We start from the raw sequence: 20,278 nt of genomic DNA, 5'->3' as shown, positions 1-20,278 counted from the left end.
ATCATCTCCTACTCAGCGACCCAGAAGAAATTAAAGGGAGAACAACAGCGTCTGCTTGAAGCTCGCTTAAAAGCAGCTCAAACAGCATACACTGATAGACATTCTATTATTAAATTGCAAAGGATTACGGCTCTTAGGACAGCTCTAAACACTACGCTTACTCAAACGGCTAAGAGGGAAATATTATTTGCAAAACAAAGGTTATATGAATATGGCGACAAACCGGGTAGATACTTAGCATTTCTTGCAAAGAAAAAAAAGGCCCCTCAGACTATTATGTCTATCAAGGAAAGTATGGGTATTTTGACTCACGATCATAAAAAGATTAATGCGATCTTTAGAGAATTTTATTCTGAGTTATATAAATCGCAGGATTGTGAAGATAGGACGAGGAGGATGCAGTCATTTTTAAAAAATTTGACCTTTCCAGGCCTAACTCCGGAACAGGTATTGGTCCTAAATGCTCCTCTAACAGTCCAAGACATACTTGATGCAATTAGGCAACTTCAGAGTGGTAAGGCACCGGGCCCAGATGGTGTTCAAGCTGAATTCTATAAAGAATTTACAGAAATATTGGCTGGTCCACTTATGGACATGTATAACTATGCATATAGTCAGGGCTGTCTCCCGCCTTCGCTGAAAGAGGCAAATATCTCTCTTATCTTTAAAAAAGGAAAGGATCCAGAAGATTGTACATCATATAGACCAATATCCTGGTTAAATGTAGATTTTAAAATCCTTTCTATAATGTTAGCACTGAGACTAGAAAGGGTACTGCCACATATTATAAAGGAGGATCAGGCGGGGTTTATTAAGGGCCGTAGATCATCCAATAATATTAGAAGGGTTTTGAATATGATTCAAGCCTGTCATCAGGGAAAGATATCAGGAGTAGTAGTTTCATTAGACGCGGAAAAGGCATTTGATAGGGTTGAATGGTCATATTTGTTTTACACATTGGAAAGGTTTGGCGTTGGACAGGTGTTTACCAAATGGGTCTCAACATTGTATAATGATCCCAAAGCAGTTGTGGTTACCAATGGATTAGGTTCGGATAGCTTCAGTGTGGGTAGGGGCTGCCATCAGGGATGTTCCCTCTTGCCATTGTTATTTACGCTAATAATGGAACCACTAGCAGAAGCTGTATGAGCTGATCCTAATATAACGGCCCCCATGGATTGGTACAGGTAAACATAAAATTGCCCTTTATGCAGATGATGTTCTACACACATGGTCAATTCTTTGAGAAAGTCAATCAAGTTGGTCAGACACGACCTTCCTGTAAAACCATGCTGATTGTTCTGGATGAATCTCTGTCTCTCCAAGTGTAGATTAAATATCCTTCAGAATTACATCCAATAGTTTCCCCATCACTGAGGTTAGTCTGACTGGCTTGTAATTTCTTGGCTTATCCCTTGTTCTCTTCTTGAAGAACGGTATCACATTGATTGTCCTTTAATCCTCTGGTACTTCTCTTGTGGCCAGAGAGGAATTGAAAATTATTGCCAGTACTTTTGTAGTTTCCTCCCTTGCCTTGTCCATCAGATTGGGATATATTTCATTTGGCCTTGGAGATTTATCTATTTTTAAGCCTGTCACACCACTTAGAGCCTCCTGTCTGTGCTAATTTCTTTAGTTATATTACAGGCCTTCTCCTTGATGTCCATACTCACACCTTCCTGCTCACTAGTGGACACCATCACAAAATATTAATTTAGAGCCCTACCCATGTCTTTGGCTCCACCACAAATTTCCACCGTGAGCCTTAATGGGTTCTACTCTTTCCCTAGTTATCCTTTTACCCTTAATGTGCTTATGAAATAACTTGGGATAGTCATTTATTTTGCCTGTTATTATTCCTTCATGCCCCTTTTTGCTATTCTAAATTCCTTTTTAAGATTCCTCTTGTATATTCTATACTCCTCTAGAACTTCTGCTGTTTTGAGCCCTCAGTATTTGACATAAGTCTCCTTTTTACTCTTTATCTATTCCTGTATATCCCTTGATACCCAGGGTTCCCTGGATTTGTTGGTCTCACCCTTTATCTTTATTGGAGCATATTTGCCCTGTACTCTCCCTATTTCCTTCTTGAATGTGTTCTACTGCTGTGACACAAACTACCTGAAAGGATCTGCTCCAAGTGCATTCTGGTCAAATCATAACTGCCCTTATTAAAATTGGCCTTCTTCCTGTTCAGGAATTTGACTTCTTCCAAAGCAACCTTGAATGTAATGGAGTTGTGATCACTGCCTGCACAATGTTCCTCCACTGATATTCAAACACTTGCCTGGAGTCATTACCTAACACTAAGTGCAGGACTGCCCCCTCGCTTGGGGGCCTACTACGTACTGGCTTAAAAGGCTCTCCTGGATACATAAGAATTCTGCTCCCCCTAAAACTTTCTAAACTAAGACTGTGTCAGGTCTTGTTAGGGAAGTTGAAATCCACCACTATCACTACCCTATTGTTTTTAGGTTTCTCTGAAATTTGTATTTGTATCTGCTGTTCTGTTCCTCTATGACTGTTAGAGGGGGGATAGTACACTCTAGGCCAGGTGATTGCTCCTTTATTTGATTTAAGGTTCTACCCACATGGCTTTGTTTGAGGAGCCTCTAAGACGCCATGCTTCATTATTCCTGATCAATATTGCACTACCCTCTCCTCTCTAACCTCCTTCCTGGTCTCACCTGAAGAGCCTGGCATATTGAGCTGTTAATCCTGCCCCTCTCTCAACCGTCCCAGTGACAGCAATGTCGCCAGACCCCTGTGTTTAAATTCAACTCATCTGCCTTGGTTGTCAGACTCTGGGCATTAAAATAAATAATATCCAATTTTGGCAAACTCTCTTGTGCCTGAAAGGACCGATCATTTCTATGCTTTCTTGACTTGCTTGCTGCCTCTCCTAATTTTGACTGTTCATCTCTTCCTGCTGAACCTTTTCTCTGGATCACACCCCACTCCTGTCAAGTTCATTTAAACCTTCCCCACCATCACTAGCAAACCTCCACACAAGGATGCTGGTCCCATTCCAATTCAGGTTCATGTCACACTGCCCTCAAAAATGGTCACAATATCCCAGAAATCTAAAGTTCTCTCTCTTGCACCATCTCTCCAGCCATTTATTCACCAGTTCTAAGCTCCTTTTTCTATACTCACTAGCATGTGGCACCAGAAGTTATCCAGAGATTTCTAGCTTTGGTTCCTGTTTGTAATTTGCTTTCGAGCTCCCTAAATTCTGCTTGCAGGACCTCATCCTTTTTTCTATCCATGTTGTTTGTATCAATATGTACTAATATTTCTGTCAGAGAGAGGGAACTGCATTGCAAAATCTTCCATTCTCCCCCGAACCTCACAGAAATCATTAAAAACACTTCCTGGTTTCAGAGAGGCTTCCAGCAGTTTCTATGAGTGCCTTGCAAAGAGCAGCTATACGTTCATTTTCACAGCAAATGCTTCAAACTGCCATCACAGGAATGACCAAAATTACCGTGAGTTCTAGATACATCAATTATGTTTATGAGGTTTGCGCAAATGTATGGTGACCTATTTCAAAAGCCCTCTGCAATAACATACTGGACACAAAGACAATTGGATGTTGTTTTCTGAGAGTTTCATTTGTGTTTAGCCCTGTTCTCACTGAAGAAAGGTTTCAGTGCTGGGTTCATGCTGGAAGCCAGTACTTCTCCTTCATTGGCCAGACACTTTTATTCTCTACTTCATTTTCAGCCACTTAGATAACTTCCCTGAGCTGCTCACCATTTTTCAGCTCTTCAAACAGTAACCAATCCCCTACGTACTGAGTCCCTCAGTGTGATAATGGTCAGCATGCCTGGATCTCCATACTTTGGTATTCTCTTCACTGCCAAATGTTCTTGAATGACAGGGGGACACTTTGCATAAAACAAACACAGTCTCATATAAGAGCTTGGTTTTTACACACATAAAATGGCCACCAGCTCACGCGCCTTCATTGTCAAACTCAAAGTTCTGGCTCACATCCTTCTGACAGAATCTCCCAAACATGTTCTACCTGATTTCACCAACTCCTTTCAGCTTTGAATACTCACTTTTGCAAACAAATACCAAAATGTGTGTGAAATTAAACACCATGCAGAATCACCAGTCTTTCTTTGAGCAGATTCTGCAATAGTCACAACCACAATCGAATCTCCCAGTTTAGGAAATATGTTCCCAAGTGGTAATGAATACGCAGACTTTGTCTAACTTTAAACACCATTCACTTGCACTGTCGTCAAATGTCATAAAGGAGTGGGGACACAGCAGAGCTGGCCTTAAATGCAAACAGCAAAAAAAGAACTCACAGAACTTTCTTTTATATGTACATCCCACAGACACTTTGAGAGCTTTGCAATTGTTGAATGTAGTTCAGTTGGACTTATTTCAAGGACTAGCCTTTCTATCAGTATTTGAGCAGTTTCTGCAATAGCCACCACCATAATCAAATGTCCCAGTTCAGGAAGTTTGTTCCGAAGAGTTACTGGGAATACAGACTCTGTACGATTTTAACATGATCAAGACTTTTAAGCAGTTGAGTCCTGATGAAGGGCTTTTGCCTGAAACGTCGGTTTTCCTGCTCCTCGGGTGCTGCCTGACCTGCTGTGCTTTTCCAGTACCACTCTAATCTAGACTCTGGATCTTCAGTCACAAGCGATCCCAATAGGTTCTGGTGTCTGTATGCTTGTTCAATGGACTTGCTGTTTCATGTAGCTTTGAATTAAACAGCCATTCTGTTGATTGTTAAATTCTGTTTCACATCTGCTGGGCTGGATGGCAGTTTTAGTGCCTGCAATTATTTGTCGAAAGTTTTCCATCGTTGTGTAGTCAGTTACCTGTATAAATGCTGGTTTGTTGCTGAGATTGCTGTTAGAGTCCTGACCTGTTACACTGTTTTCTTCATTCTCTTGCAGCTGACAATCTGTGGAAGTGTTGGTGACCTCTTCAATAATATGAAGACTTTCATGATCCTCCATGAGAGGCGAATTTGTTTTGAGGCTTAATAATTCATTATCCAACTGTGGCTGTTAATTTAAAAGAAAAAATACAATGTATATTCATAGTGGCAATAGTATTCCAAGACATGTTTTCATTGAGAATAGGAGAAACAGACAAGGTAATATATTAATATTGGAGCTGAGTAGATGGAAGGGTGAGTGATTGTGATAGAGAAAGCAATGAGGTCTCAGAGTTAATGAAGAAGAGACAAAGGATAAGTACTGATTATTTAAAAGTGAAATCTGTACCTATTGTATGGTTTGTATGTGTATTTCTTTTTCAGTTGACAACGTTAAATTATTTTCAAACCATAAACTCAAGGTTTCAGTTTAATATCAACACCAATAGTGAAGGAGTTGGATCAATTCCAGTTAGCTAAAGGTTAAATTTTCAGTTATATTGTAAAAGCAAATATGAATCACAGATTGCAGAGGAGTACAAAGTTACACTTATCAGCAAAATAACACTAGCCTTAAGTGAAATACAGGATCAAGATTAGAGTGGTGCTGGAAAAACACAGTGGGTCAGGCAGCACTCGAGGAGCAGGAAAATCGACGTTTCGGACAGGAGCCTGAGCCTTGAGTGAAATACAGATAATATCTGTGAAAAATCTGTAGGAAAACAGTAGATAATGCAATATGTGTGTTGGCAGGTTTTGTGCAAAGCTTGGGGCTATTTGTAAACTATCAAAGCTAGCTTTACACTTCATGGTGATAAGACTGGTTCCTCCTGTATTTGTATGAAATAAACAATTATTAAAATGATTTCCTGAGGGCTCTTATAAATTTGTTGTAGTGTCCACTAATAAATAGTTCAATTAATTGTTCACTTAATGCAAAAATTCCAGTCATGCTACTCTGCTGTTTGGATCACTGTGGAAGGTAATCTCTGTTTGGATCACTGTGGAAGGTAAGTGATTGCGATAGGGTCCTGATTTGCACATTCAAAGTGCCTAATGCCTGTTTCAAATAGACACCATAGAGACTTAGAAGTGAGGAGCTCCAATCTTTCAAAGGAGATGAGGTCTGAGCTATCAGACCGACGACAAAAAAGTCTCACCTGCACTAACTTTATTTTTTAGCTCTAAAATATAAGGCATGTCAAGGACATATGTTTCCCCATTGAGTCAAAACAATGCAGCAGAATAATTCGATGGGTGTAAATTTTATTACTACAGGAACACAGGAGAAGGGATGTCTTGTTGTTACACTTATCAGCAAAATAACACTAGCCTTAAGTGAAATACAGGATCAAGATTAGAGTGGTGCTGGAAAAACACAGTGGGTCAGGCAGCACTCGAGGAGCAGGAAAATCGACGTTTCGGACAGGAGCCTGAGCCTTGAGTGAAATACAGATAATATCTGTGAAAAATCTGTAGGAAAACAGTAGATAATGCAATATGTGTGTTGGCAGGTTTTGTGCAAAGCTTGGGGCTATTTGTAAACTATCAAAGCTAGCTTTACACTTCATGGTGATAAGACTGGTTCCTCCTGTATTTGTATGAAATAAACAATTATTAAAATGATTTCCTGAGGGCTCTTATAAATTTGTTGTAGTGTCCACTAATAAATAGTTCAATTAATTGTTCACTTAATGCAAAAATTCCAGTCATGCTACTCTGCTGTTTGGATCACTGTGGAAGGTAATCTCTGTTTGGATCACTGTGGAAGGTAAGTGATTGCGATAGGGTCCTGATTTGCACATTCAAAGTGCCTAATGCCTGTTTCAAATAGACACCATAGAGACTTAGAAGTGAGGAGCTCCAATCTTTCAAAGGAGATGAGGTCTGAGCTATCAGACCGACGACAAAAAAGTCTCACCTGCACTAACTTTATTTTTTAGCTCTAAAATATAAGGCATGTCAAGGACATATGTTTCCCCATTGAGTCAAAACAATGCAGCAGAATAATTCGATGGGTGTAAATTTTATTACTACAGGAACACAGGAGAAGGGATGTCTTGTTGTTACACTTATCAGCAAAATAACACTAGCCTTAAGTGAAATACAGGATCAAGATTAGAGTGGTGCTGGAAAAACACAGTGGGTCAGGCAGCACTCGAGGAGCAGGAAAATCGACGTTTCGGACAGGAGCCTGAGCCTTGAGTGAAATACAGATAATATCTGTGAAAAATCTGTAGGAAAACAGTAGATAATGCAATATGTGTGTTGGCAGGTTTTGTGCAAAGCTGTACAAGGCCTTGGTGAGACCACATCTGGAATATTGTGTGTAGTTTTGGTCTCCTTATCTGAAGAAGGATATTCTTGCAAAGAGGGAGTACAGCAAGGGTATACCAGACCGATTCCTAGGGTGGCAAGACTGCTGTATAAGGAGAGATTTAATTGCTTAGAATTATATTCACTAGTACTTAGAAGAATGAGGGGGGATCTTGCAGAAACCTATAAAATTCTAACAGGACTAGACAGGGTCGATGCAGGAAGGATGTACCTGTTGGCAAGGGAGTTCTGAACCTGGAGTCTCAGTCTAAGAATTCTGGGTAAACCATTTAGGACTGAGACAAGGGGAAGTTTCTTCACCCAGGAAGTGTTCAACCTATGGAATTGGCTACTACAGAAAGTGTCAAGGCCAAAAGTTATATATTTTCAAGGAGTTGGATATAGAACTTGGGTCCAAAGGAATCAAAGGATGCGGGTATTCATGAATCAGAGAAATATAAAAAGTCTTCCTGTCACAGTAGAAGATCAGAAGTGCATTAATGTTTACTGAAAACACTATTTTTGAGGGTGCTGTTTTATTGAAATTTTTAACATTTAATTTTTTTTTGTGGTTATGTACACTTTTCTATTGATATACATATCCATGTTTTGAATGAGACAGTAAAGTAGTGTAATAAAAAATTCAGAAAAAGCTTTGAGATGCTGAGCAGGGTCAGGCATCTTTTTTTTATAGAATCTGTAAGCATGGAAGCACACCATTCAGTGCATCGAGTCCCTATTGATCCTCTGAAGATCATCCCACACAGACCCATCCTATCATCTTGCATTTCCCATGGCTGATCCACACATCCCTGGACACTATGGGCATTTTAATATAGCTAATTCACCAAACTGCACATCTTTGGACTATGGGCAGAAACCCACACAGACATGGGGAGAACATGTAAACTCGTGCACAGACAGTTGCCCGAGGCTGGAATCAAACCCAGGTCTCTAGTGTTGTGAGGTAACAGTGCTAACCACTGAGCCACTGTGCCACCTTTCTCCAGACTTAAACAGGTAATGGGACAACATCTTGTACAGGTGAGAACCAGTGAGAGTTCAGAATTACTTCAGGAAACTGGCTACGTTATGTGCCAATCAGGAGCTTAACAGGCCAGCTCTGCGCTTTCCCCCAGGATAAAGGACCAGGATTATAAATCCCACTGGCTAAGAGTTGCCAACCAATGGAAGTTCTAATGAAGAGCAAGTGGCTATTGCCTGTTTAATACACATCCAAAAAGGCCTAGAATGCACAGAATCCTAAACCAGAGGTGAGTGGTAGCGTGAGGTGGGCTGAAGGAGAGGGTCCAACAGCAAGGATGGGAAGGGGAAAGGGGAAGGGCTTGCCTCTCAGCAGTTCCCTCACCTCCACAATGCCAAGTCCCCTCTTCTTCCCAATATCGTTTCCCTCATTCAGGTTCTATAAATGAGAGATCGCTCTTGGTGTCTGCAAGCAGCCAAACCACCATTTCTTTACTATGCTCCTTTAATGGTGTCATTTTTCATAGGTAACAGTACTTCAAAAACATCTAACCATCTGTTTCCATCCATTGATTGATAGACACAATGGTGTGAGATCAAATAGAGGATCTTTTGTCCTCCCAATCTCAGAGTACTGTGTTGTTTGGGCAAATGTGGCAATTATAAAAATGTGGCTGATTTTTGAGCTGCAATATGTCTCGATATAGTAGATGTTTCATTTATCTGAGACTAACTGGCAGTCTTAAAAGACCATCACAACAGATAGTGCCTTTCATGTGATTTCTGGGTCGTGGCATAAAGCTTAGGAGTATCACCAGCATTAGCAAGTACATTTCACATGGCAGAATCCTTTTCCTCACAGTATCAATGATGGTGTGTCTCATGAAGGCTTTTTTTAGGTGGCACATTTATTCCCTGAAGGAATGTAAAATATTAACACTGATATTGAATGGAGGACATTATATAATAAAAACCTAGTGAGTGGTAATAACATATAAAATGATGCAGAAACCCTTTACATACCAGCAAGGAATCATTTCCTATAATCCGGATTACATAACTGTTTCCAGGATTCGGTATACTTGGCCAAAATATTTCCTTTATTCTAAAATTAGAGAAATTTGCAATGTTAATTTTAATTTTACAATGGCTATAAATAAACAGATTTTTAAAACATCTTTCAAGGGATGTGGGCATCACTGCCTAGACCATTACCATCCCTAGTTACCTTTGACAAGGAGGTGACACTGAGTTGCTTTCTGGGCCCACTGTGTGCCATGTGATGTTGGTAGACCCACAGTCCTCTTCAGTAAGAGGTTCCAGGATTTTGAACATGGTGACAGTGAAAGAACAATGATATAGTCATAGAGTCACACAGCACGGAAACGGACCTACGGCCCAACCAGTCCATAATCCCAAACTAAACTAGTGCCATCTGCCTGCTCCTGGTCCTGGTCCATACCCCTCTAAACCTTTCCTATTCAGGTATCCATCCAAAGGCCTTTTAAATGTTGATGTGGAGAAGTCGGTGTTGGACTGGGGTGGACAAAGTTAGAAATCACACAAAACCAGGCTATAGCCCCTCCCAGCCATCTGATGAAGGAGCAGCGCTCCGAAAGCTAGTGCTTCCAAATAAACCCTTTGGACTATAACCTGGTGTTGTATGATTTCTAACTTTTAAACATTGTAATTGTACCCACATCCACCACTTCCTCAAGAAGTTCATTCCACATTTGAACTATCCTCTGTGTAAAAATATTTGTCTCTTTTGACTTCTCGCCTCTCACCTTAAAAATGTGCCCCCTGCTCTTGAAAGTCCCCATCATGGGGAAAAGATAATTACCATCAACTCTATCTCTACCTCTCATTATTTTACAGACTTCCAACATGTCACTTCTCAACCTCCTAGGCTCCAGCCTATCCAGCCTTTCTTTATAACTCAAGCCTTCTATACCCAGCAACATCCTGGTAAATCTCTTCTGAACCCTCTCCGGCTTGATAATATCTTTTTTTTCAAGTCAGAATGGTGTATGGCTTCTGAGGACTTTGTAGGTGGTGGCTGTTTCCTTTCTTCTTCCGGGTGGTGAAGCTCATGAATTTGGAAGACGCTGTTGAAGGATTCTTGGTGAATTGCTGCTGTGTATCTTATAAATGGTGCACACTGATGTCACTATTCATTGGTGGTGAAGGGAATAAAGCTTAGGGGGTTGGAAAAGACACCGATCATGTCGGCAACAAGCAGGTTATTTGTATAATCTGCCACTGTTTAGATGAATTTTGTGAGGCCACTTTATTTCTATTTTTCACCACTTGGATAAAGCAATACTAGTATCAGCTGCAACCTACCCTTGCCCTAGCTAGTCTCCTACACCTATATAAAAAGCCTTGGGAATTTCCTTCATCCTGTCATTTCATGGATCCTTTTAGCCCTCCTAATTCCTTCTTTAAGTTCTTTCTTTCATTATATTCTTCAAGGGCTCTGTCTGTCTTCAGTTTCCTAAACCATATGTATATTTCTTTCAGACTAAGGTCATCAATTCTCTTGTCATCCAATGTTCTTGAATCTTGCCATCCTTATCCTTCACTTTCACAAGTACATGATAATCAACTGGCTTTCAAAAGATTCCCATGTGCCACATGTGGATTCATCTTCAAACAGCCACCCCAAATCTGTATTCCCCAGCTCCTGCCGAACTTTGTGGTAGCCTTCCCACAATTTACTACTTTCACCTGAAGACTACTGTTATTCTTATCCATAAGTATCTTAAAACTTACAGAATTATGGTCACTGTTCCTGAAATTCTGATCACCTGGCTGGCCTAATTCCCCAACACCAGGTCTAATATGGCCCCTGCCGTAGTTGGACCTGTTACATATTGCTTCGAAAAAACCATCTGGGACACATCTAACAAGGCCCGTACAATCCAAGTCCCTGGAACTAAGTGAGCCCCAGTCAATATTTGGGGAGGTGAAAATGACCCATCACAGCAACCCTGCTATTTTCATATTTTCAATAAAGTGTCCAAATATCTGATGCTCTAACACCCACGGCTTTTGGGAGGTCTATAGTACCATCCCATTAATGTGATTGCATTCTTCCTATCCTGAGCTTAACACATATCACCTCACTGGATGAGCCAGCAAGCTGTCCTCCCTCAGTATAGCTGCCATATCCTCTTTATACAGTAATTTAACTCCCTCACTTCCTTTACATCCCTCTCTATTGCATCTGAAATATCAAATCCCAACTTTTAAGCTGTCAGTTTTGTTCCTCTTATAACCAAGTTAACTTGATCTTATCACATGCTGTAGTTTTCATCAGGGAACATCTTTAAGTTTTATCTATGTCAGCTGGTAAGTTCCATTCAGTCTAAGCCACATTGTTAATTAATGACAAAAACATTTGGTGCATAGTGTCAGCAGATAAGACCATAAGACGTAGGAGCAGAAACAGGTCATTCAGCCCATTGTGTTCGCTCTGCCATTATAAGAGATCATAGTTGATCTGGTAATCATCAACTCCACTGTCCCGCCTTTCTCCCCCCATAACCCTGATTCACTCAGTCTTGAATATACGCAATGAACTAACTCAACAGTCCTTTGGCTGAGGCAGACTCAGGATCTGCCTCCTCACCCCGAAGGTGGAAGGAAATGGAAGCCACCATGGTTTGCATGTCGAATGAACTTCGAGGAAATGGCAGATGCAGGTACAATTACAGCGTTTAAAAGACATTTGGATAAGTACATGGATAGGAGATTTTGGAGTGATATTGGTCAGAAACAGGCAGGTAGGACTAGTTTAGTTTGGGATTATGGTCAGCATGGACTGGTTAGACCAAAGGGCCTGCTTCCGTGCTGTTTGACTATGAGTCTATGACAAAACCGGCCAATGAAACAGCTCAGGAGGAAGGATTAGCCAACAACAAGCCAAAGGCCTGCTTTCAGGAGCAGCACTCATGAATGAATGAACTACTACAATATGCAACTGCAAAAGGTTTTTCTCCCCTTTGTTCCACAGTTCGTGCAGGTAACATTAATGATTATACTCTCAGCATCAGATTGACTCAGTGGCAGGCTGATCCCCATTGATTCAAAACATTATGTTCAGATCTATTCAGGACTTGACAGCAGCATTGAAGTTGACACTTTAGAGTTGAATTCCAATTGTGTGCTGTGCAATTGGAAGAGCCAAGTTTCAGATGAGATATTATGCAAAGCTCTGGCTGCCTGATCTGATGGATCCAGAAAGATTCTATCACACTTTTTTGAAGAAGAAAAGGGAGGATATATAAATGCTTCTAATCAAACTGTTCAGGCATGTTATGACAGATGTGAACAGCTGGATCTTCTAACCTAGAAATAGGGATAGTAGCACTACCCCACAAGAGGCACAGGGAGAGGATGTCTCCATAGTAGTGTTTATTCAACCCAATTTAACCAGATGAAAAGGGCCAACTGCAATTTGCTACATGCCAACCAGCACCCAATTATCAATATTGGCAACTGTGAAAGTGATACTTTGGGAGGGACTATGGAGTCTCTGACTGACATGGGGATCTGAAAGGAGCTACACAAATGTATATTGTTTCACTGAGTGAGTTCTTTTCAGAAATCATTTTGATCCTCTTATCCCCAATGATCTGGCAAGTTTCTAAGACCATTTCGATTCATTATAATCGGTATAGTGCAAAGCAATGCGTAATATCATGCTGGCAAAAATGAAGCACTTTACTTTTCATAAAATTTCTCACCTTCTAAAGAGGAATAAACATCGCCATGTCACCAGAAACACAAAAATGATTATTGTAATGCTGATACCAACAGCTATTGCTTTAATTTCACCATCGTCTGTAGTTTAAAAAGAAAACAAAACAATTAGGGAGGGTTCTATAAGAAATCGCTTACAGGTATTTATAGAACATCAGTGAATTATTTACATTATTTAAATCTACCTAAATTGTGACCAAGCTATGAAGTGTGCAGATTAATGGAGTTCACAAATAGGACCTCCTTAAATATTGTACTGGGATGTGAGTGTGATTGGCAAAGACCAACTACAACATTTATCGTCCGTCTCTAATTGCCCTTGAATTGAATGGCGTGCCACATCATTCTAGAACAGCAGTTACGTATCAGTCACACCACTGTATATCTGCTGTCATAAGTAGACCAGACAAGATAAAGATGGCAGAATTTCTTCCCTAAACGACATCAGTGAATCGGATGGGGTTTTAAAAGAATTACTGATAGCTTCCTGGTCACCATCTCTGAGGCTAGCTTTAACTTCCAGATTTCATTAAGTTACATTCCATCAGTCGCCATGGTGAGTGTAAAACCATGTGCCCAGATCCTCTGGATTACTAGCCTAGTGACATTACCATGGAATCAGCATTTCCCTTTTCCTCACATTAGAAATAACTGAAATAATGAATGGAAAGTGTTAAAGCATTTAGTGAAATAGTTTGTAGACATATAGCAGCTCACTGTATTCATTAATATTAGTTGTGATATGTAGCATTAATATCAGTTGCTAATTAAGTGCCATTCTTTCGAGAGATCTTTTTTTTTTGTTTTTGAACTTTGGTTGTGAATTTTCTAAAAGGTTCTGTAGAATTACTTCTGAATCACCCAAATTACACCCCCCCCCCCCCCCCCCCCCCCCACACACCCCACCTTACCCCATGACCACAACACATTATTGGGATGAAGAGCAGTGGCACGGTGGCACAGTGGTTAGCACTGCTGCCTCACAATGCCATAGACCCAGGTTCAATTCCTGCCTCAGGCGACTGACTGTGTGGAGTTTGCACATTCTCCCCATGTCTGCGTGGGTTTTCTCTGGGTGTTTCGGTTTCCTCCCACAGTCCAAAGATGTGCAGGTCTGGTGAATTGGTCATGCTGAATTGCCTGTAGTGTTAGGTGAAGGGGTAAATGTAGGGGGAATGGGTCTGCGTGGGTTGCGCTTCAGTGGGTTGGTGTGGACTTGTTGGGCCGAAGTGCCTGTTTCCACACTTTAAGTAGTCTAATTATTCACTGATTTACTCTGAATTTCAAAGAAAGTTTGAATAAGTCAGGCCAATATCCATTACAGTTGAGAAGAATGAGGGGTGATCTTACTGAAACATATAGAGCTGAAAGAGATTAGAGACAGTGGACACTGGAAGGATGTTTCCTCTTACAATGGAGACTAGAACTACAGGACCCTTTTTAAGGCAGAGATAGGGAGAATAATTTTTCTTGCAGAGGATCGTTAGATCTTGGAATTCTCTATTGTAGAAGGTGGAGGCTGGATCTTTACATTTTATTCAAGGCTGAGTTAGATTTTTGACTGACAAAGAAGTCAAGGATTATTTGAAAGGGAAATGTAATGCTACCTCCAGCATCAGGTCACGACAGTGAAAAAGGGCAGTGAGCAAAGGAACTTGAGCAATTGTACCAAGACCTCCACCAGTGATGATGAAGGAAGGCAAGGTAAGTTGAATGGACACCCTCTTGGGGAAAAAAGAACATCTTTGGGGGAAGGAGGGCTCCCGGAAGAATTCTTCAACCCAATATAAGCCACAAGTTTTATTCCATGTAAATACCCATTGTTTAACTTTAATTTCTGTTCCTGTTTTTAATAATGTAATGCCAGTGGAATAAAGAATCCATGCATCATGATGTTTTGGGCTTCTATGTGTTCTAATTGCATGTTACCTTATGATAAGTAATTGGGAAAATAAATTTGTTCTAACTGATATCTTAAAGTGCCGCATTAATAACCCTTAAAACAGCATTTATTAAAATTACTGTATTCTTTTGTGTCAAAGGACACTGCTTTGCTTCTGATTCCTTCTCCTGCATTCGTAAATCCTGAGATTTGTACAGTGTAGAGAGTCTTTCGCAATAGTCCTGTGAGCATGTAAAACGTTGTAGAAGAGTTCACTGAAATGGCTGCAAAGTACAAAATGACAACAGATTAGCAAGACAACAGCCTAGAAAGGCCTGAGTCACTGCACTGCTGGTGGTGAGGTTGATTGAGTCTTTAACCCTGAAAATGTGTTGCTGGAAAAGCGCAGCAGGTCAGGCAGCATCCTGACCTGCTGCGCTTTTCCAGCAACACATTTTCAGCTCTGATCTCCAGCATCTGCAGACCTCACTTTCTCCTGAGTCTTTAACCCATCAGCTCTGCCTGTTGCTTACATCATCCCAAATTCTAGGGACATGTCATGATCTTATAGTTCATAGGTGCCCTGATCATCTTTTGAATATCAGAGTCACTGCTCTGTTGAAGGGTGGCATGCAATGTCAGACGAGCTAAACTGGCGGGGTTTTTACAGATTCATTTAGTTGCCTAACCTTTAACTGTAATTAATGCCTCTTCAATCAATCACTATTATAAAGTGACATTTTGGTCCCCAGCAACACCACCTGGAATCACCCAAAGTAAAAATGGAATTGGTGAAACAAGGGGAAATCTGTTTCTCTAGTCTGGCCTCTCACAGTGATATCAAGATGGCGAGAGAAGCCAATAAAAGCATCTAGCTCATTCAGAAATCAGCATCAAGATCAGAAATGGGCTGTACCCCAGGGAAGAGGTTTCCATCCCAAATTCCTCCACTTTCCTCTGCCCAGATTACATGAATCTGTGCCTAAGAATCAGAGCAAATTTTAGGTTAAATTATTAATTACCAATTGCCTTCACTGTTAAATCTTATTCGATTATCTTCCCACACCATAAAATATTCCCTGACAGTTTTGACTTTATTGTGTGGATTAAATACTTAAAACACATGAATACCAAGAGTGCAGTGCATTAAAGGTATGAATTCGTATGAAGTTTCAATTGAAACTTATTTTAATCTTACGTGAATATATGTTTCCGACAGCAGACTTGGTCATATAATAGAAAATCTTGTAGCCTTGAAGAAAACCTTGGCATTCATCTTCAGGTATTGGATCCCATCTTATCATTGCAGAGGTTTTGGAAATATTGGTGACATTAATATTACTGGGACCAATTCTTGGTGCTTGAATCAAAAGAAAATTCAAATGTACACCTATTTAGAATTCTTGTTTCTTTTAAATACATGAATGTCACGTTATAATAGAAATACGCAATATCAGAGATTTGATTCAACATACTTCCTTCCAATGTGTAAACATCAACCACCCCAATGGTTATCTCTGTATTGTTTATGGGAATCTTTCTTGTCTTGCTGTGTAACATTATTCTGTAGCGTTGCTTCGGCTTAAAGGTATCTGCTTTAATGAAAACAGTTTCATGTCATGAAGAGTCAGCAATTTCAAAAAAATCAAATAACAGATTAAAAATGAAAGAGCTTGGTAGAATAGAGGCTTCCTCTTTTAGGGATATGCGTCAAGTGCTGGCAAATGTGATTACATTAGGTTGGGATATCTGGTCGGCATGGACAAGTTGGACCGAAGGGTCTATTTCTGTGATTTATATCTCTATGACTCTATATGATGGATTGCTAATTTTAGTCTGACAATCAATAAAAAGTGCCAAATACAGGCACTTTCATCGCAGTGGGCAATAAGGTTGGAGTTGGAGGATTAGAAGTGTTAGGTTGTTGTTAAAGACTATCCACAATGAAGACTCCATAAATAGGTTATTGCCATTCTTAATTTACCTTCACATATAGCACCTGTTATGACAAAAGCACATTATGTTAGCTGGCACTGAAGGAGTAAGGTAAGTTAATGTTTTGGCTCAAACCAAGCATGATCCTTTCACATCACTAGAGCTTTTCCCCTTGAAATAACTCCACAGAGGCTGGTATCCCATCACCACGTCACCCTTTATTTACATGTGGAGAGTCCTTGATAGTGATCCAGCTCCCTCAGAGCCAGCTCTCAGAGTGAGCAGAACCCCTTACACTCCTGTTTTTTAAATGTTTTTTTTTAAATTACCCCCACACTACCGCCTAACTGTGGTAGTACTTATTTTTTCCCCAGCACTCATGTTGTGTGTGCAGGTGTGAGACACAGTGAAAACACTCCTGTTTATTTTTTTCTTCTTCTGACAAGCAGTGCCCTTCACAAAAAGAGGACAATGCTGTGTGAATCTCCTATTTATCTTTTCTCTCTCTCTCTTTTTTTAAAATTAACCCCCACACTACCACCTAACTGCGGTAGTGCTTATTTTTTCCCAGCACCCATGGTGTGTGTGTGTAGGTGTGAGACACAGTGAAAACACTCCTGTTTATATCTGTCAGCCAGGGCTCCCTGATTGGACTAGGTTAACAGCTCTGTTAACCAATATTCTATCAGGTCCACCTGGCTGACCTCATTACAATCACTACACACATCAGTTGGTTTTTGTTTTTTCAACCTTTGTATTTTTTTTATCCCTCAACATGGAGAGCACAGGGCAGAATTTCAACACTGGCCTGAGGTAAAACAGAAATATAATTTTGGCCAGGCTGATTTTCTTTTGAATGAGGTGTAGAACGTGCTTTCTGACCTGTTATGTTTGAATGCTCCGGAGACAGAATTCAACTCCTTTTAATTATATCCACCAGAAGACAAAACATTTCCTTGTCCTGATTAATCTAACATGGCTTTGGTGTGACAGAATGGCTTCCAGTAGGTCAGGGTTTAGGATTTGTTAGCCCTCGGTATGAGATAGTGGCTATCTGTGTGGAACTCAGTAATCCTCAAATCCTCAGGTTGCCTAGCAGGAGCTGATGGCTGCTCTTAGCTTCTTGTGTTGCTGAAATTCCCTGAACACTTGGTGGAAAAATGATAAATAATGCAGATATTTCTCTGATGCTGTGAAATGGAAGCCAAGAATCATGGTAGGAAACTTAAATGTGAATAATCAGATTTTAAATGTCAGCTTGGAACAGCTAGAGTTCACAGGAGGAAGTGTTAATCTGCCATTTTAGAAGAATTGGAATAAGTCATCTCCATATGGAATGCCTGGCACAAAGCACATTACCACTAAGGCAATTTATTTTTGCCTCTGTTGTATCATCTGACTCTGCTCCTGCCACATCCTGCCCTCTGCAGACTTAATTATTCCAATGCACTGCCAGCCCCTCTCCCCCAGACGTTTGAGCTTATCCAAGCTCTACAGCCATTGTCCTGCCTTACACCAGTCCCAATCACCCATTTCTCCTGTGTTCGCTGATTCACAATGGCTTCTGGTTAAGCAGCACCTTGATATTAAGATCTTCATCCTTTCAAATCCCTATGTGGTCGCAACCCTTTCTATATCTTCAGCCACACAACCTTTCAGATCTTTGTATCCCTCTAATTCAGGTAACTGTGCACACCTAAGTATAATCATTGGTGGCCATGCCTTCACCCGTTGATATCCAGTCCCTGGAATTTGTTCCTGTCCCTCCCTTTCCTTTACTGAGATGCTCCTTCAAACCTGCATCTTGATGAAGCTTAATGTCCTTTGTCCCAATATGTGGCTTGGTGTCAAATTTACATTGGTAATTTAACTGTCAACGATGAACCATTTATTGAATGAATAATTAAGTGATGAATAATACAGTAAAACACAGTGAAAATCTTCATTAGTCACTGTGAGCTGCTGCTATTTTGAATAGTTTAAGAATAAAAAGAGTAAAAGGAGCAAACTGAAAGACAACCCTCCATCATCTCGCTGCTGCTTGCACTAGATCCACCAATGTGGGAGTCGCCATCCTTTAAGCACCATCTCTTCACCATTGTACACACCTCCAGTTCTATTCAGTTCCATGCTGAACACTTGCCCTGCAACCAGAAGTCCTGGCTGCTTCATCAATGATTTTCCCTCCATCATAAGGTCAGAATTGGGGGATGTTCTTCAATGATTGCACAATTCACCATTTGCAATTCCTCAGATACTGAAGCAGTCAATGTTTAAATGCAAGAAAACCTGGACAATATCCAGGTTTGAGCTAACTAGTGGTAAGTAGCCTCTGCACCACAAAAATGCCAGGCTATAACCATTATCAAAATGAGTCAATCTAACCCCCACTCCTTGACATTCAATGGTAATACTATTAATACAAACTCCATTATTAATGTCCTGGGGGGGGTTAGCATTGATTAGAAACTCATCTAGACTTGCCACATAAACTAGCCTACAAGAATAGGTCAGAGCTAGGTATATTGTGAGTAACTCAATTTCTGACTCCCCGAAACCTGTCCACCATCTATAAGGCACAAGTCAGGAGTACAATGGAATACTCCCCACTTGCCTGGATGGGTGAAACCCCAACAACACTCAAGAAGAAATTCCCTCCCTAATGGCACTGTGGGTCAACCTCCAGTACATGGAATGCAACAGTTCAAGAAAGCAGCTCACTACCATGGATGGGATTTATCCTAGGATCCTCTGGGAAGCCAGGGTGGAGATTGCTGAGCCTTTGGCATTGATCTTTAAATCGTCATTGTCTACAGGAACAGTGCCAGAAGACTAGAGGTTAGCAAATGTGGTTCCCCTGTTCAAGGAGAGTAGAGACAATCCTGGTAATTATAGAGCAGTGAGCCTTACTTCAGTTGTTGGTAAAGTGTTGGAAAAGTTTAGAAGAGATAGGATTTATAATCATCAAGAAAAGAATAATTTGATTAGGGATAGTCAGCACAGTTTTGTGAAGGGTAGGTCATGCCTTACAAACCTTATTGAGTTCTTTGAGAAGGTGACCAAACAGGTAGATGAGAGTAAACGAAATCAGCCTCAAGTCCCTCAGCCTTTCCTTGTAAGACCTTCCCTCCATACCAGACAACATCCTAGCAAATCTCCTCTACACCCTTTCCAAAGCTTCCACATCCTTCTTATAATGCGGTGGCCAGAACTGTACACAATACTCCAAGTGCGGCCACACCAGAGTTTTGTACAGCTGTTGCATAACCTCATGGTTCCGGAATGCGATCCCTCTATTAATAAAAGCTAAAACACTGTATGCCTTCTTAACAATCCTGTCAACCTAGGTGGCAACTTTCAAGGATCTGTGTACCTTGACACCGAGATCTCTCTGCTCATCTACACTACCAAGAATCTTGCCATTAGCCCAGTATTTTGCATTCCGGTTTCTCCGACCAAAGTGAATCACCTCACACTTGTCC

At 40.6% G+C, this 20,278-nt stretch overlaps 1 protein-coding gene across 1 annotated transcript in view; it reads right to left on the bottom strand.

Annotated features, from left to right (window-relative positions):
* Nucleotides 1-3,607: 3,607 nt before the first annotated feature.
* The window catches only part of LOC122557983 (interleukin-31 receptor subunit alpha), an 84,680-nt gene continuing 68,009 nt past the window's right edge, over nucleotides 3,608-20,278 (bottom strand). Inside the window, exons 10-15 of the mRNA XM_043706303.2 lie at nucleotides 16,337-16,456; nucleotides 16,060-16,221; nucleotides 15,002-15,145; nucleotides 12,964-13,060; nucleotides 9,236-9,317; nucleotides 3,608-5,039 (exon numbers count right to left, since the gene is read on the bottom strand). Coding sequence (XP_043562238.2) covers nucleotides 4,704-5,039; nucleotides 9,236-9,317; nucleotides 12,964-13,060; nucleotides 15,002-15,145; nucleotides 16,060-16,221; nucleotides 16,337-16,456 — 941 coding nt within the window. The 3' untranslated portion in view covers nucleotides 3,608-4,703. The remainder of the gene's footprint in view (nucleotides 5,040-9,235; nucleotides 9,318-12,963; nucleotides 13,061-15,001; nucleotides 15,146-16,059; nucleotides 16,222-16,336; nucleotides 16,457-20,278) is intronic.

Source organism: Chiloscyllium plagiosum, unplaced genomic scaffold (assembly GCF_037043375.1).
Source record: "Chiloscyllium plagiosum isolate Xiang-an unplaced genomic scaffold, Cpla_swu_hap1 HiC_scaffold_2, whole genome shotgun sequence".
NCBI classification, from domain to species: domain Eukaryota; kingdom Metazoa; phylum Chordata; class Chondrichthyes; order Orectolobiformes; family Hemiscylliidae; genus Chiloscyllium; species Chiloscyllium plagiosum.
Note: the sequence above shows the minus strand (reverse complement) of the source record. Positions and strands in the feature narration are given on the sequence as shown.